Genomic DNA, 16,967 nt, shown 5'->3' with positions numbered 1-16,967 from the left:
TAAATATTTTCACAATCTCTTATAATTACATTAATAATTTCGAATAATTAATTATTAAAATATTTTTTTTTATGTTTCCAATCCTGTCATCGTATTTCGTTTACGAAATAAAATATTACAATAGGCGAGATGAATATGATCACTTTTATTTCAGTGACGTCACTTCCGATATCCTTCAGGCACTGTACATTTCCATATCAACGCAACAATGGCTGTTCATTGTCGAATCATAAAAAAAAGCGTTGAGCACAAATGTCTCTTTATGATTTCAAGAAACAGAAACAAACTGATATTCAAGTTGTTTCTTTTCCTAGATGCTTGGGCTGCTTCTCTTTGGCAGAGAATGATTTTTTTTAAATTTTTTTATTTATTTTTTTATTTTTTTACTCCAGTACATTACCAAGGAACATAAAATCAACGAAGGATTAAAATGAAGGTTTAGTTTCTTCTAATCCAAATTTGTTTCCTTTTATCGAATTCCACCGGGAACCAGAAATAGCAAAGTGATGGTATGGAAGGGAAGGAGAGAGTGTAAGAAAAGGAGAAAAGTAGTGATCAGCTCTTTTTTTTTTTTTTTTTTTTTGACAGGGTGTTTTCTAGCTAATGCTACTTTCTTCTATGCTGGGTGATGTCAATTCTCCATTCGTAGTCGATCGAAAGTCCGATTCAATGGCCGGCCTGGCAGAGCCGATTACTGCTGCCGTAGCGACCGTTGCTATAGCAGCACTAGCTGTGGGACGAGCAAACCTCATGCTATGTGCGAATCCACCACCTGTAGTGCTGCTTTGGGTGCCCGGTGTACGCACGTTTTTATACGGCTGACACAGGACAATGTAGACTTTAGGAGCAAAAAAGCAGCCTAGAGCCACTGTCGCACTGATGCTAATACACATACACAGACTGGCGATCTGGATCTGGAAATACAAAAAAAAAAAAAGTTCAATAAATAGGTATTCCATAAATAGTATATAAGCAATGAGAGTTTGCTTTTTTTTTAAAAATTTATAAAAAGGGGATCTTCAATTTTTTTTTAAAGCCATGGTATATTATTAGATATCAGATTATTAGATACACTTGCCATACCGAGATAAGCCCTGTTTGCGAAGGGATATCACGAAGTGTCGAAAGCATTTTACAAGAACACTGGCAAATGAGATTCTATCGCATCCACAGTAGGATTTTAATTGCTCTTATGATTCTAGAACCATTTCAGGAATGACTCGTGCATGCATCTGGTGGACAACAATGTTCAATAGGTTACGGCATTCAGACATTACTCCATACAAAGCTATCTAACGGATGGGGGGGGGGAGGATCCACATTCCAGCCTGTATCGTTGCCGTGTATCACAATAGATCCATTGATTTACGTTATTGTCGCCAACCCTGGTTTTCTCATCAACGTGGAACTGGAATTTGTCAAAGTAGACGACATTTTTCCCCACTCCTCAAGTGTTCGCTGGCAGTGGTTCTGTACTTTCTTATTTTTAGCTGAAAAGAGTTGAACTGGGCAAAGTTATCTGCTGTTGTACTCAGTAAAGGAGTACGGCTCTGGAGGAGCGTGGTTCCGATATACTTCTCTATAGCCGTGATATACCCACCGGCTCGTTTGTCACTAACTATAATCGTCGAGTTTCGAGGACACACAAACACGTCCATGTATTATTCCTCTATATCTTTCAACCTGATTTATATAGCTTTAACGTACAGGTTTCACTATTGCTGACGAAGCAGTAGATTGCATGGATGACGGCGGTGTACCTAATAAACTGGCCATTTAGTGTAGTAGATATAGCCTATTAAAGTAATTTATATAATGTAAATCTATTATAATATTGTAAGGAATTAAAGAAACGAAAATAGTATGTTCAAATAAGTCTTTATTAATAACTTTCAAAATCAACTATATAAAAAAGAAGCACCTATATTTAAAATAATCGCTAAGTCCAATTTCGAATTCATATATCTATTTCGAAGGCATTGTTTGATTATTGATTTTTTTTTTTTGTTAACATGATTTTTATATTTATTTACAATTTATATTTAAATATTTACATTTATAAATATTGATTTTTATTTACATTTATAAATATTCATGTTCACAATTTATGATTATCGTTTATATTTATATAAAACATATTTATTCTTGTGATTTTTATAGTGTAGATTCGCAACGTGGCAGTCTGTGGTACCTATTTATTTTTTAGCTATTCTATATGCAGAGAGAGAGAGAGAGAGAGAGAGAGAGAGACAACACACAATTCATCACTGAACTGCATGTGATCCCTTCAGTTGAAGATCCTAATTGTATAATTGAAATATTTATATCTAACACCAAGTAACTTAGATATTTTCTTTATTACAAAAAGAAGAAAATGGAACTTAATAATAGTCACAACCAGGGCCGACACGTGCATAGGCACACTGCGGAACTGCAGCACCCTCAATTTTTCTCAATATATAAATATATTTATTTATATTTGCTTGTAATATTTAATTTTATCATCAACAATCCTATACAATTCTTTTATTTTGTATAAAAATAATAAAAATCCATCTTGTAGCACTTAAGAGGACGAAGGACGCTATCAGCACTGCGTTTACCACAGTGTCATATTGCTACGCGCGCAAGCATATGCTCGTCATAGTGAGATGCGAGCTATTAGCGTAATGCGGCACTGTCCTTCGCGCAGTTCCACTGTTGTTTATATATAGTTTGCGCCAGTAGTAGAATGCTCATAGTGCTTATCGTGTTTACTCCGTCTCTTTAAATATTTGGAGATTACAATTAAAGACATAACATTTCTTATAGTTTTTATTTTACAACATTATTGGGGTTATGGTAATGGATTTTATTTTTAAGTAATTTTGAATTATACCAAACTGTATAATTTTATCGATAATAAACAATTTTTAAAACGATAATAAATAATTAAAAAATAATAAATTAAAATTAATTTTTTTTAAATTTTTACCATAATTTTGATATTTTACCCAAACACGTATACACTGTACTTACAGTGTGTATGTATATTTCGAAAATTGCACCCCCCCCCCTCCCCCACGATTTCAAGCCACGAGCCGCCACTGGTCACAACCATTCTAAATTCTAACGTTTCAAAAACAATTCCTTCCTCAAAAAAAAGTAAAACACTTTTTCTTACCTTATAATCATTCTTTGTGCCAAAATAGATTGGAATAAAGGCCAGCCATACAATGCACGTTGAATACATAGTAAATCCTATATACTTGGCTTCGTTAAAGTTCTCGGGAATTTTTCTCGTTTTAAAAGCGTAAGTCGTGCAGAGAACTATAAGCAACATGTTGTAGATGAGTGATACAATTAGTGAGATGCTGGAAATACCGCACTGAAGAACAGATGATCGAGACATATGAACTATCCTGATACTGGGTGGCTCCACGATGAGCCAAATGATAGCGAATATCAGCTGTACAGACACTAGTCCAAGACAAATGACTATTTGAGATCTCGGACTAGTGTAACTAGGTCTCTTGACGTTGCGTATTCCTCTGTTGAAGATGCGAGAGATACGATTAGTCTTTGTAAATATGGCAGAGTAACATATGCTAAGACAGATACCAATACCTATCCGCATAAAGGCACAGGTGATGATGGTGGGCTTGGCAAGGATGATGAAACTTATCGAATAGCACAAAAGAATGCCTATGACGAGTACGTAACACAATTCTCGACCGGAAGCCATGATGATGGGAGTGTTGTTGAATCGAGCAAATACCGAGAAGGTGAAAAGGGTACAGAGAATACCTAGCGATGCAAATGCTGCTGGGACAATCGCCCAGGGACTCTCCCATGTCATGTATTTTAAAGGCAACTCCGTGCATTCCATCTTACTAGGAATGGGTTCATAACCAGGCTCACATCTCTTGCAGCTGCCATTGTAGATGTACTCATCTTCCCTGCACTTGATACACATCCAGCAACAAGGCTGGCCTTGAAATGACTTCATCTCTCCTGGATTGCAAGGGATGCTGCAGACTGAAGAAGGAAGTGTTCCGTTTTCGGTGTCCCATTTTGTCAAACGGAGATTCAGGACCAATCTAAAAGCAAAAGATGCACAGTGTATGAAATTATACTATCAAAGATGAACTTTTGATTTATTGTAAATTAAATTATTTTTAAGTTCAATTTTCTTTATTTTCTCAAGTTCTGTATAAATAATATAAAATATTTCGAAGTTCTTTAACAATATTCTTCATCTATAAGACATCAAATTACTTGTAATACAAATTATACAAAAAATTCAAGTAATATATTGATTTGGAGGAAAATGGTTGATAGGAGATTAATAATAATGTAAATTTAATCATGTAGTACTCTCATAGCAGACTGAACATCCCTTGAGGATATCAGAAAATTGATGGTGAAATCAAATTATTTTGATGATAGATCAGGATTGTTAGTGATTTTTATTCTTGTTTCTAACTATCTTGACTGCAAGAATTATTTAGTTATTGATAAACTTTTATTATTTTGTGTTTCAATTCATCGATCTTTTTGACTAGACAGGATATTTTAAGCTAATTTAGATTTGGAATATCGGTGTTAAAAAAAAGCCTTCTTATCAATTGTATAATAATGTAAATCGATATACATTTCAATTGGTAATTTTCACCCTAAAGTGACGTTTCCAGATTATTTCGGTTAGATTTTTTAATCACTAAAGTCATGATATCAGTATACTTATGGATTTCATTTGAAGACAAAAACAAAGGGTCCAGACATTTGGCAAACTTTTTCCACCTTTGTCGAATGCCTCGACAGCAAGGCATTCTTTGTTTAAAAAAAAAAAAAAACGAGTTCAAATCCTGTCTAAGCCGAATCTACTTTACAAGGGCTTTTATCGGTTACGTGGAGATTACAAGATTTTCTTCCCAGAAAGTTGAGTTTTACCATCTTATAACATACAAATCGATCTGAGAACACAAGCATTAACAAATCTAACATTATTTTGTGACGTACATCCATCACAAATCTCCATCTTTTCCAAATTAACTTATTCTTCAAAATGGAAAAGTAGGATGCGATTTGAGATCCCATTACAAACAAACAAACAAAAATAATAATTTCAAAAACAGTTTTAGTGATATTTATCATCCAAAATTTAAATCTGGAAATTTGTATCCCTATAAATCAATACTCCCCTCCCCACAGGTGGTTTTCTTAGATTTTTTATTTATTATTTTTATTAATTATAATTCTCTCTCTCTCTCTCTCTCTCTCTCTCTCTCTCATTTTTTATGACATTTCTACCCACTGCAGGTTGGAAATCCATAGCACACGCCGGATGAACTAATGCCTAGATACTTTGGAACCTCTCTAGAAACTTAACGTCGTACTACCCACGTGGAGAGATAAAAATCATATACTGTAACCTTGAAATATTTTCCTAACATCCATGGTACAGAGGAATTTGAGGACCAGAGACTATTGTTGGTCGTCGAGAAGTGTGACACTGCCCACGCCTTCACTCAAGCAGGTAGTTGCTCTTTCTTGTTCTATACTGGTTATATGTCATATAAACAATTGAAGACAGGAATTATATATAACTATATATAATTATAGTTATATGTTAAAGTCAACGAGAGCTTACAGATTAGGAAATCTTCCGTTGTCGATAAAAGCTTGGAACAGGCTACTTTTTCCACGCCATATAAAAAAGCAATAGAGCTATCGAAGGGGCTCACCATACACAGTAAAAAAAGTTTGGAATCTGCAAGGTCAAATACTGACATTTCACGTATTACAGTTACATGTTTGTATCGTAAGATGGAAACGTAACTGCTACGTGAAACAGGAATTATGTATACACACAGACGCAACACAGCCATGCACTATATCTAGTATGTTAAGGAAATGCATATCTTGAATAGATAATATCTAAAAAACCAATATATGAACAGGACCAAGACTTTTCTAAAGGAGATCCCCCCTTCTAAATAGGGACTAACACATCTTCTAAAATAAAGCAGAGAGGCCTAAAATAAACAAAGTTTGAAGAAAAAGATACAACTAAAATATTCACTTGGCTTTCATGCTGTTATGGTATGCGGTATGTTAATAATTATCAGGCATCTTAAATATGTTATTTGAAGAATTGTTATTTAAATATGAAAAGAGACACACAAGAAGAATATACTTACCTCTCCGTCCACTCTCCTATAAGCTTGTAATCGAATTTTTCCCGCGAAACTCGTTGGTATTGGTATATGTTGTATATTCCGGGCGCATCACCGTCCTGGTTGAATTTCACAATCATTCTCTCACCTCTGAGGCCTAAAATGATGGCATTATACAAGACTATAAGAATTACTATTTCTACTCGCAATGTATTACTGATTTGACTTCGATCAACTTATAATTCATAAGACTAGAAATAGGTCTGTTAAATATGAATTAATTTTAATTATTAAAAGTTAATTAATTTCAGTAATAAATTTAATCATTACATTTTAATTAATTACATTTCAATAATAAAAGTTATATAATAATTTTTTACTAATAATAAATTAAATCAATAAATAATAAATAAAATCAGTAATAAATGTTTACTAATTTTAAGTAATCCATTATTGATTCATATTAATGTTAATATTTTAATATTCATATGAATATGAATATTCATATTAATATTAAAATATTAATGATAACATATTTTTAACGTTTAAAATTGTCAATATAAATTTATTTTTAAAATGTGATTGTCATATTAAAAGAAATGCAATTTTTTGAAAAACCCGATCAGGCTATTTTACTACTTACTCTGGAAGGACACATTTCTAATATACCCAAGAAGTTCCATACCAGGTGGCACTGGTTTCATTCGGTCACATAATAATGTAGGCGGATCACAGATATCTTGCATCATATTGTGTAGCGCATGCGCCATTGCATACACAGCGTCAACAACAAAGGGCACAAGTCCTTCTTGTTCATAATTTTTTAATATTTCGTTTCCTGATAAAGACAAAGAAATGATGATTTCTATATGCGCAAAATAACACGCTTCTCTACTGCTTTAAATATGTTTTAGCTGTTTTTTTTTTTAATGTACGTATTATTTCAGCTAGTTTTAATAAATTGTATAAACTACAGTATATTGGATACAATAAACATTTGTACTAAGTTACAAATAATGCTGTGAAACCAGGTGGCGCCACTTGCATTGTTCTAATTATCACTTGCTGCTTTTCGTAAATATTTTAAATATTCAAATATATTTAAATAGGGAAATATTTTAAATTTTCATAGATGTTATCTATAAACTGAGAAGAAATCATTTACCTGTACATTTAGCTCTCTTCGTGCGAGTCTGTTTGAAAGTGCAGTTGAAGTGTTGTTTCCAGAAATGTTTAAACCAAGGATTACGTTTGTTATTTTCAGGAGTTAAAGAGATGAAATAATCATCAAACTCTAAAGTGAAATTAAAAACAATAAATAAATAAATATCTAAAAAGTGATGGTTATAAAATTAAAAATTTGGAATTTCTTTATTTTTATATAATTTGTAGTTTATTCGACACTATTTATATATATATAATCATCTTAATATTATTATTATTATCGTCAGAACCAAAAAATCAAATTATTTATATTATTTATAGATTTAAATATTTATTTACAAAATTCAGGCTAAGTTTATATTATTATTTGTCTTAAATCACATTCTTCGTTTTATTCCAACAGAAAATAATTATCGAATTCTAATTTATTTAACTGTATTTTTTAAAATCAGATTACCTTTCAGAGGATTGCGTTTAGGTAATATTGTGATAGCTCCAACCGCAGCTTCTTCCTGATCCCTGACTGGATATATCTTAGCTCCCCAACTGTCACTACCAATCCATAGCAACTGGCCTGCCTTGTTCGCTTTGATTAAAGCTGCCAACATCTTCCTGTTTGAACAAACAACACAGATTGTAATAGAAGAAGAAAAAGTTAAAAAGAGAATCGTGGTTGACAATCCAATTAATTCTAAACTAAATAGAAAGGCTTATCTCGTGGCTCAATCTCTAACAATCCAAATAAACTACTTCGTAAACTGAATTTTCAATAACTTCGTACTCGATCTAAACATTTTATTTTTTTATATCTCACTTTGTTTTTTATTTTCATATATTTCTAAGATATCGATCTTCCAGTGCGTTTTAAAAATCTAAACTTAACCAGAAAAAAAAAAAAAATCTGAAAGGTGGCTAAGTTGAAAAGGAGAGATCCCCTACAAATTTCCTCTCCCCCATTATTTCATACAACATGCTCCTCCAGCTGTCAGTTTAAGGATCCAATTCACTCCGTCATCAATCATATTTTTGTTTCTCACTGCTGCCTGTCTTCGGTAAAGTGTACATATTTCCTTCTCTTAGTACGGCACCGCAGCGTTCCCACATTGCGACTTGGGAAGGACAACACGTCTAAGCTTACATTCCATTAAAATGATTTTATAGTTTCGTATTTTTGCATTCGTCGAGTACCTCGCGCCCAAATCGCTTTTCTCCTTTGTCTTTTTTTTTTTTTTTTTTTTTTTGCCTTGTTTATTTATTTATTTTTCTTCGTTTTCATTTTTATTAATTTTATGTAGCGAATTCGTTTCAACTTTCAGGGACGTGCGCAGCATAAAACTTATTGTAAATAGGTTTGTTTCTCTAATACTTTGCAATAGTGATTTACTTTTTGTATTGGTTAAGCTAAATAATACCTTGAGTTAATTAATAGCCTTTTGGTCATTAATTAATTCACGGTGTTCACTGAATGGTGTTAGTTTATTAAATGGTATTACACAACAACAATACAAGCATCCATGCCAACCTGTTGGCTGGAAAGAAAGCATGCTATCTACTCTGCCAACGAGGTGTGTGTGGGGAGGATATCCCGGCGGGAGAGGTCTCCCCTCTATCAGCTTAATGGAGACCTGTGGTTGGAGCTTTTTCAATTCCATTTGGTCTCTAGAGTTTTCGAACAATCTAACCTTAGCCACTTACAATTTTGATGTATTGTAGGCTTCTCCTTGGTGGGAATCATATTAAAAAAAAACTAGCTTAAGCCCTAACTGGATTCAAATCATATCTTATAGACTAAATAATGCACGCATAATTTACTTTCTGATAGCTCACACATAGCTCGTATTTTTCCAAACAGTGATTTCGCAAATAACACAATAATTGAGAAGGTTTTATTTGTTATGTTTTCCAAAGTCAATGTTAATGTATTGTTTTTATCCGTTATTTATGTTATCCCCCCCCCCTCAAATAAATAGATATGACCAGAGTACTACTACTGGAACAATAAGACTATTTCGATACGACGTTCGCCTCGAGGAAAGACTTTTTCTCAAAAAAAAAAAAAAAAAAAAAAAAAACTAATCTTTTTTTTCTTGTTGCAGTAGAACATAAGAACATACACAGTTAAAAAACATAATTACGACTCACTGGGACTTTGATCTTAGCGTCATATTAATCTAACTAATTTCATCAGTCCAGCCTTGAACTGATATAGAGTAAAAAGAGATCCACTGGACACTTCATCATCTTTCATCGACTGTGATCATTCACATACGCTGATTTTCGTGCTGAATGCCGTTCAAGTGACAGACAAAGAAAATTCAATTAACAAAATTTGATTATTCTATCATATGTTATCTCCAGTCGAGTAAAAAAAAGTACTTGCATTACTGATTATATTGCTTCTCTTATTTCGTAATTAATATGATAAAAAAAAACAATCGGAAATATTTAAAGGAGAGAGAGAACCTATTTTTCTTATTTTAGATTCCTAAGGCAAATTCTTCCCTAGTTCTCAACGTCTAAAATAAAGTCTCTTCCTTCTAATTATTCGACCCTCTTTATATTGCCATAAATCTAATAGAAATGTCGAAATCCGTAAGCTTATTTATTGGTCGTCTTAAATACAAAGTTCATATAATCTTCCTGAAATAATTATTTGTAAAATCCAGAAAGAAAAATATATATATTATATATTCACGCAACATTTTATTCATAACCAGAAAGACTCATATATATATATATATATATATGAGCCTCCGTAGCCTGGGTTCAATTCCCGTCAGTGACGCGAGGAACCTTTATCTGGTCTGTTTGGACTAAACGTGAGTTAACCGGTCTCATACGGTGGTGGAGGGATTTCTCCCTGTAACTAGGGTTTTTTATTTCTTAAAACACACACACACACACACACACACACACACACACACACACACACACACACACACACACACACACACACACACACACACACACACACACACACACACACACACGGCTATAGTCATAGAATATACTACGGCAAGGAAGTCAACGAGAAACCACCTTGCTCATAATCATCTCCCTACTATGGCAGCATACAGCTACTCGGACCAGTTGTATTGCTAAGGGAATAAAATATATGTATATATTTTTATGCAGATTAACTCGGTTTATGAACATGTTCAATAATTTTAATGACTGAAACCACCAAGATAATTAAGAATAAAAGTTTAATCAGGACACAACCAGTTTCGTTGGTAAGCCAACTTCGTCAAATGTCAAAGTACAAAGGTATATACAAAAAAGACCGACAGAAACATTACACACTAACAACAACAACAGAGCTATCAAAAAAACTACAGTTCAAATTGGAGTCCGCGCTTCAGATCTCCAGCTACATTTATACGCGTGTGCGTGATCTCGCGAGAATGCCAGCACTGAACAGCAGAGCTATGCGAATCTGGCAAATTGTAGCTAAGGTTGTTATTCATGTGGGTAAAATCGAATTCTACCCACATGAATGACAACTTTGGCTCTAAAGAAATCACCCTCGAATCGAGGGTGATTTCTTTTGACTCCAGGATACGTCTTTCAAGTTCATCGTAACATTTGTGAATATTAGAAGTTTAATTCTATTCTATTTGGTGTTGGCGGCCTTCATCAGAGTTTACAGAGAAAGAACAAGACGTGGCTGGCGAGGGCACTGGCTCGGATTCTGTTATAAGAGATGTCTCTTTTGTGCTCTTCAAGACGGTGAAAGATTGATTTATCAGTTTGTCCGTTTGATTCATCAGTAAGGTTTACCACAACTACAAATAATTCTGTACTCCTGGGAACTGAAGATGGTGATGTTTTTCTTTTGGCTGACTAAGGATAGATCAGAGTTTAGGTAAAGCAGAGAAGCACGTTTTGATGTCGAGCTTTTTTAAAATTCTAGCCAGTTTGGGGGAGAGGGAACTAATGTAAACTCTGGAGTTAGTAGAATCTTCATTAGTTTGTTGACGACGGTGAAAAAGAAGTTTCTCAATACTGTTTGGAGCGATACCATTATTGAAAAAGGTCTTTTTGAGGAAATTAAGTTCATTTTGAAACTCTTCGTCGTCTGATAATAATGATCTGGTCCGATGTGTAAGAGTAGATATAATGCCATATCTCTGTGGAGGATAGTGGTAAGAGGATGCGTGAAGGTATCTATCTGTATGTGTTGGCTTCCTGAAGATCGAAATTTTAATATTTTCAGTACTCCTGGTTAGCTTTATGTCTAAAAAAAAAAAACAATTGTTAACTTCTAGCTCAGAGGTGAATTTGATGTTGTGATGAAAATTATTTAGATGATCTCAGAAAACTTTGAGGTTATTTGGGCCGTGTTCCCATATAAGAAAAACATCGTCAATATAACGGAGCCAGATTTTAAGTTTCAGTGTGGCCGAACAAATTGCTTTTTCTTCCAAGTCTTCGAGAAATATGTTTGCTAGCACCGGGAAAAGCGGACTACCCATGGCTAGACCGGTTTTGTTTGTAGATCTTGTCTTCGAATCTGAAGTAGCCTGAGTCAACACAATGGGTAAGTAAAGCGAAGAGCTTCTTTGATCATTTGTTCTTGAGAAGAGCGAGAACCTCCTGCGTTGGTACATTGGTGAAAAGCGAAACTACGTCGAAGCTTACCATCATGTCTGATTTGTTCTGTTTGATCTTGGAAACAAAGTCAGCTGAATTCTTGATGTAAGAAGAGGATTTACCTGTGAGATGTTTTAAGGAAGAGGCGAGATATTTAGATAAGTTGTATGTGGGCGAGTCGGTGCCTTCAACTATGCGTCTTAAGGGAGTATTTATTTTGTGAATCTTAGGAAGGCCATACAACGTGGGATTAGAGGACCAACGGATCTGAGCGAAAGGCAGGCGGATATTCCTTGGTAATTCCGAAGTTGATTGTAAAAGATTGTTGGTCCTATTATGTAACTCTCTTGTGGGGTCCCTATTAAGTTCGGAGTAAGTATCCGCTTCTAATAATTCAAGAATTTTGTTGCGATAGTCTGTTTTATTAAGAATGACTGTGGCATTTCCATTGTCAGCTGGTAGGATGATAATGTCTTTGTTCTTTCTCAGTTTTTTAATGGCCACTCTTTCACTAGGAGAAAGGTTGTCAGAAGGTAGTTTTGCGTTATTTATTGTGAAAATAGCTTCCATCCGTAGTAGGTTTGCGTCTTGAGTTGGAAGTAAGGAGACAACTTTTTCTATCTTAGTGAGAAAAAACTCTTTAGGAATGGATGTAGGAGCGAGGACGAAATTGAGTCTGTTTGCAAGAACACTTTCTTCCGCCGTTGTGAGGATATGTGAAGATTTATTTACAACTACTTTTTAAAAAAAAGGAGGAAACATAAGTAGAGGAGGAACGTTCCTGTTTACGTCTGAGAGAATCGAACTTTCTGATAAGTTTAAATTTGTTTATGTTTTGGGTTCTTGAAGCTAAAAGTGCGCTGATTTCTTTCGTGTTGTTCCGTGACATATTGTCTAAGGAAGCCTCTAAGCGGTTTTCTAGTGAACTTTTCTTGGTGAAAAAAAGAAGCTAGACTGCGTTTAGTATCTACAATTCGTTCCGATAGATGATCTAGTTTTTCCTTGTGGTAAATTCTATGTGCCGAGCTGTTTTGATGGATTCTTTGAAATCAAGAAAACGAGGTATAATATAATAGCATTTACATCTTTTTAAGAAAACCAGTCTATTGATGAAAAGTCCAACGTTCCTGAGTGTCCTTTGATAATCTTTAATGAGATGTTGGGTATCCTTGTCATAAGGAATATGGTTATTTGCATGCAGATTGACTCGGTTTATGAACCATGTTCAATAATTTTAATGACTTAAACCACCGAGATAATTAAGAATAAAAGTTTAATCAGGACACAACTAGTTTCGTTGGTAAGCCAACTTCGTCAGGTGTCAAAGTACAAAGATGTATATATATATATACAAAAAAAAAGACCGACAGAAACATTACACACTAACAACAACAAATTGGAGTCCGTGTTTCAGTTCTAGCTACATTTATACGCGTGCGTGTGATCTCGCGAGAATGCCAGTGCCCTCTCCAGCCAAGTCTTGTTCTCTGTAAACTCTGATGAAGGCCGCCAACACCAAATAGAATGGAATTAAACTTCTAATATTCATAAATGTTACGATGAACTTGAAAGACGTATCCTGGAGTCAAAAGAAATCACCCTCGATTCTACCCACATGAATAACAAACCTTAGATTTGCGTTTTGGTGGAAGTATGTTGTCATTTCATTTAGGTCTTGTTGTGCTTTGCAGAGAGCTGTGTTAATGTCTGTGTGGATTGCTAGTAGTGCAGTGTCATCTGCCTATTGAAATATTTGACTTCTTATGGATATATTATGAACATCGTTAATGTATATGTTGAATAGATTGGGTGATAATATTGCACCTTGAGGTACACCGTGTTTTATTTGTATACTCCGACTGTGACATGTACCTATTTTTGTTACTTGTGTTCTGTTTGAGAGGTAGTTCTTGAACCATGTATGCAGTGTTCCTCTTATACCTATTGAGTATAGTTTGGTGAGTAGTATGTCATGTTCAAGTGTATCAAATGCTTTGGTTAGGTCCAGCAGTATAAGGACGGCGTACTTGTTTTTGTCGAGAGCTTTGTTTATTGTATTGGCGATGTCTTCTAACAAAGTAATGGTGCTTTTTGTTTTCTGAAGCTATATTATAACATAATACAGTACTTTTTTAATTTAAAGTTTTTAATTTAAAATAATTGACAATTGGCATTTATGTCTTTAGGGGTGAAGCAAGATGCTTTTCATATTCCCCGCTATCTGTTGCGGTAACTGTGAGGGTAAAATTTATGAGCAGTTTGCTCGCCCTGATTGGGCATGGAGATTATGCATCGCTACAGGAGGTTAAAATAGCTTTTGGTCTTCTATGTTTGAATATGTCCGTTGTCTCGTATGCTGCAGCTTGATGAACCAAATCGTTGAGATGTATGGACGTCTTTAGGAAGAACTTAGATGCTAAAGATTGTAGGAAAGAGAAATTATAGGGAATATTTGTATCTCTGTGAAGTTGATTGTTTCTAACATACCATGGGGCGTTCAGAATCATTCTCAAGCACTTGTTCTGTACTCGTTGTATCTTGATAATATTAGTATTAGAGGTGTGGCTCCAGGCTGGAGAGGCGTAGATGATGACAGGACGAATCGTCATCTTGTATAACTGCAATTTGAATCTGTTACTTAGCTCGCTATTTTTATTAATTAGCGGATAAATCTGAGCGATGGCTTTAGTTGCCTTTGCGCACGTAGACTTGATGTGTTGGTTGAAAGTTAGCTTTTTGTCGAGAATTACACCCAGGTATTTTGTTTCTGTTTGCCAGGGAATTTTAGTATTGAACAGTAACACCTCTCCTGCAGGAGATATTGGCCTTTTCTAAAAAAGAATGACTGAACTTTTTGGGGGGTTGACTTCCAATCTCTATTTGGAGAACCAACCCTCTAGCTTTAGAAGGTTTTCTTGAAGCTTTCTGGTAACGAAATGGGGTCGGAGAGATCTGGTGAGTATTGCTGTATCGTCCGCATACAGGGCCATGATGGAAGACATCGGATTGTGCGGGATGTCCGACATGTATATAGAAAACAGCAATGGAGCTAGTAGGGATCCCTGCTGCACTCCAGCGAAGATATGGGCTGCGATGAGGTAGAACCATTGATTTTGACTTGTATTGATCTATTCTGAAGATATGAACGGATTAGATTAACCATTTTTAGTGTGATACCGGCTGAGATAAGTTTGTGCAGAAGTCCAAAATGCCAGATTTTGTCAAACGCTTTGGATAGGTCTAGGAAAACATCTCCTGTGCACTGGTGCCAGTTATAGCTGATGGTGATGTGTTCCACAATTCTGTGGATTTGCTGGGTAGTACTATGGTATTGCCGAAAACCAAACTGTTCTTTATGGAAGATGTTTAGGTCATTTACTGAGGTTTGGAGTCGTGAGAGGATGACCTTCTCCGTAATCTTATCCAGGTTGGAGATAAGACTGATTGGAAAATAATTTTGCGGTAGGTGTGGGTCCTTGCCTGGCTTAGTATAGGGATTACATCAGCCAGTTTCCCGGTGGAAGGAAAATAGTGAAATCTTAAGATTGCATTTAGTATAATGGTGAGGTGCACTACAGCTTTTCGAGGCAACAGTTTGATCATCCTGTTTGAAATGCCGTCTGGTCTAGCAGTTGTTTTGTTCTTTAAGTTTTTAATAATATTATATATTTCACCAGGTGATGTGGGTGCAGTGTGGTCAGTACTGGTATCAGGAAGTTTGAGTGAGTGTCTGACTGTGAATTTTATATATGTGATTGAAGTCTAGATTTCCATATGAAGGTTTACACTGCTCTTCCAAATTTCTTGTCATGGCCTCCGCCTTGTCCGCATCCGTGTGTACAAGGTTCTGGTCAGAGGATATTGGGGGAAGAGATTTGCCTTTGTTTTTCATATTTCTTAGTAAGAAATATGAAAAATTTCTTACTAAGAAATTTTTCACATCTCACCTACTGATCACCCAGACTGAGTGATCAGCAGTTGAGATAGAGGCTAACGTTTCTTCCCATAGATGGTTTCTGTGAGCCTTGAGTGTATTTCTCACAGCCCCAGTAAGTCTTTTTAGATTTGTTTTATCTTGTGGTTCACGAGTGTTACGAAATCTTTTCCTGGGTCTGTTTTTTTCTCTGATCAAGTTCATAATGTCTTCAGGCAAACGACCAGGCTTGTGGACAGATTTATAGAAGGTGGTTACCGTTATGGCGGAGTTAATTAGTTGGAAGAGGCTTGTAACTGCAGATTCCATCTTCTTTTGTACGTATGAGAGGAACAGGGCCAATACTATCCTGAGCACTTCCGACAATCTTTCCTACGATATATAGGAGTGAGGAGGAGGAGGATACAGGTATTCTTGTCTCCCCATCGGAAGTAGTATTGGGTTGTGATCAGATGACAACTCATTTAATGATCTTAGGCTGTATTGAAGATTAATATCCCGCAGGATAGCTATATCCAGATGTCCGCAGTTCCAGACGTACTAAGATGAGTTGGTTCGGTGGGGCCTGCCACAACAGCATTGTGTGATCCTATGAAGTTGGAAAGGATGCAACCGTTCTTGTTGGTGGATCTGCAATTCCATGCAGGGTGCTTGGAGTTCAGATCCCCGGCTATAATGGAGGGTTCTCTGACGCATAAGATGACATTTAGGTGAGAGTGTAGTAGAGTTTTTAAGGGTGGGTTGTAAGCAGAGTAGATTTCCATCTGCCAGCCGAGCTGGTGAACACCTCCACGCCCGTGATCTCAAGATTAGTGGTTGGAGGGTTGTTCACAGAATTGTGCTTGACCTAGTTTTTAATGAAGATGGCAGTGCTGCCATCTCTGTAGACCAATCTATCATTTCTGTATAGGCGGTAACCCCTTATTTTAGGGTTATCTGAGGGTCTTAGATGTGATTCACTGATAAAAATAACATCTGGTTGATATCTGTTAGTGAATTCTTGCAGCTCCAGAATTTTGTTTCTTAGGCCATTTGAATTCCATGCAATGATCTGCAAATGGGCTACTCATCAATTAACGCTGTGAGGATGTCCTGTGTTTCACTGAGAAATCTTTTGG

At 35.5% G+C, this 16,967-nt stretch overlaps 1 protein-coding gene across 1 annotated transcript in view; it reads right to left on the bottom strand.

Annotated features, from left to right (window-relative positions):
• Window positions 1-596: 596 nt before the first annotated feature.
• Window positions 597-16,967, bottom strand: part of LOC150108364 (metabotropic glutamate receptor 8-like) — a 67,628-nt gene continuing 51,257 nt past the window's right edge. The window contains exons 4-9 of the mRNA XM_090390455.1: window positions 7,780-7,934; window positions 7,324-7,452; window positions 6,802-6,996; window positions 6,183-6,315; window positions 3,164-4,079; window positions 597-914 (exon numbers count right to left, since the gene is read on the bottom strand). Of these exons, the coding sequence (XP_090246581.1) occupies window positions 597-914; window positions 3,164-4,079; window positions 6,183-6,315; window positions 6,802-6,996; window positions 7,324-7,452; window positions 7,780-7,934 (1,846 nt within the window). The remainder of the gene's footprint in view (window positions 915-3,163; window positions 4,080-6,182; window positions 6,316-6,801; window positions 6,997-7,323; window positions 7,453-7,779; window positions 7,935-16,967) is intronic.

The sequence above is a fragment of the Typopeltis vanoorti genome, chromosome 3 (assembly GCF_054136105.1).
Source record: "Typopeltis vanoorti isolate ZY-2024b chromosome 3, IOZ_Tvanoo_1.0, whole genome shotgun sequence".
Classification (NCBI taxonomy): domain Eukaryota; kingdom Metazoa; phylum Arthropoda; class Arachnida; order Uropygi; family Thelyphonidae; genus Typopeltis; species Typopeltis vanoorti.
Note: the sequence above shows the minus strand (reverse complement) of the source record. Positions and strands in the feature narration are given on the sequence as shown.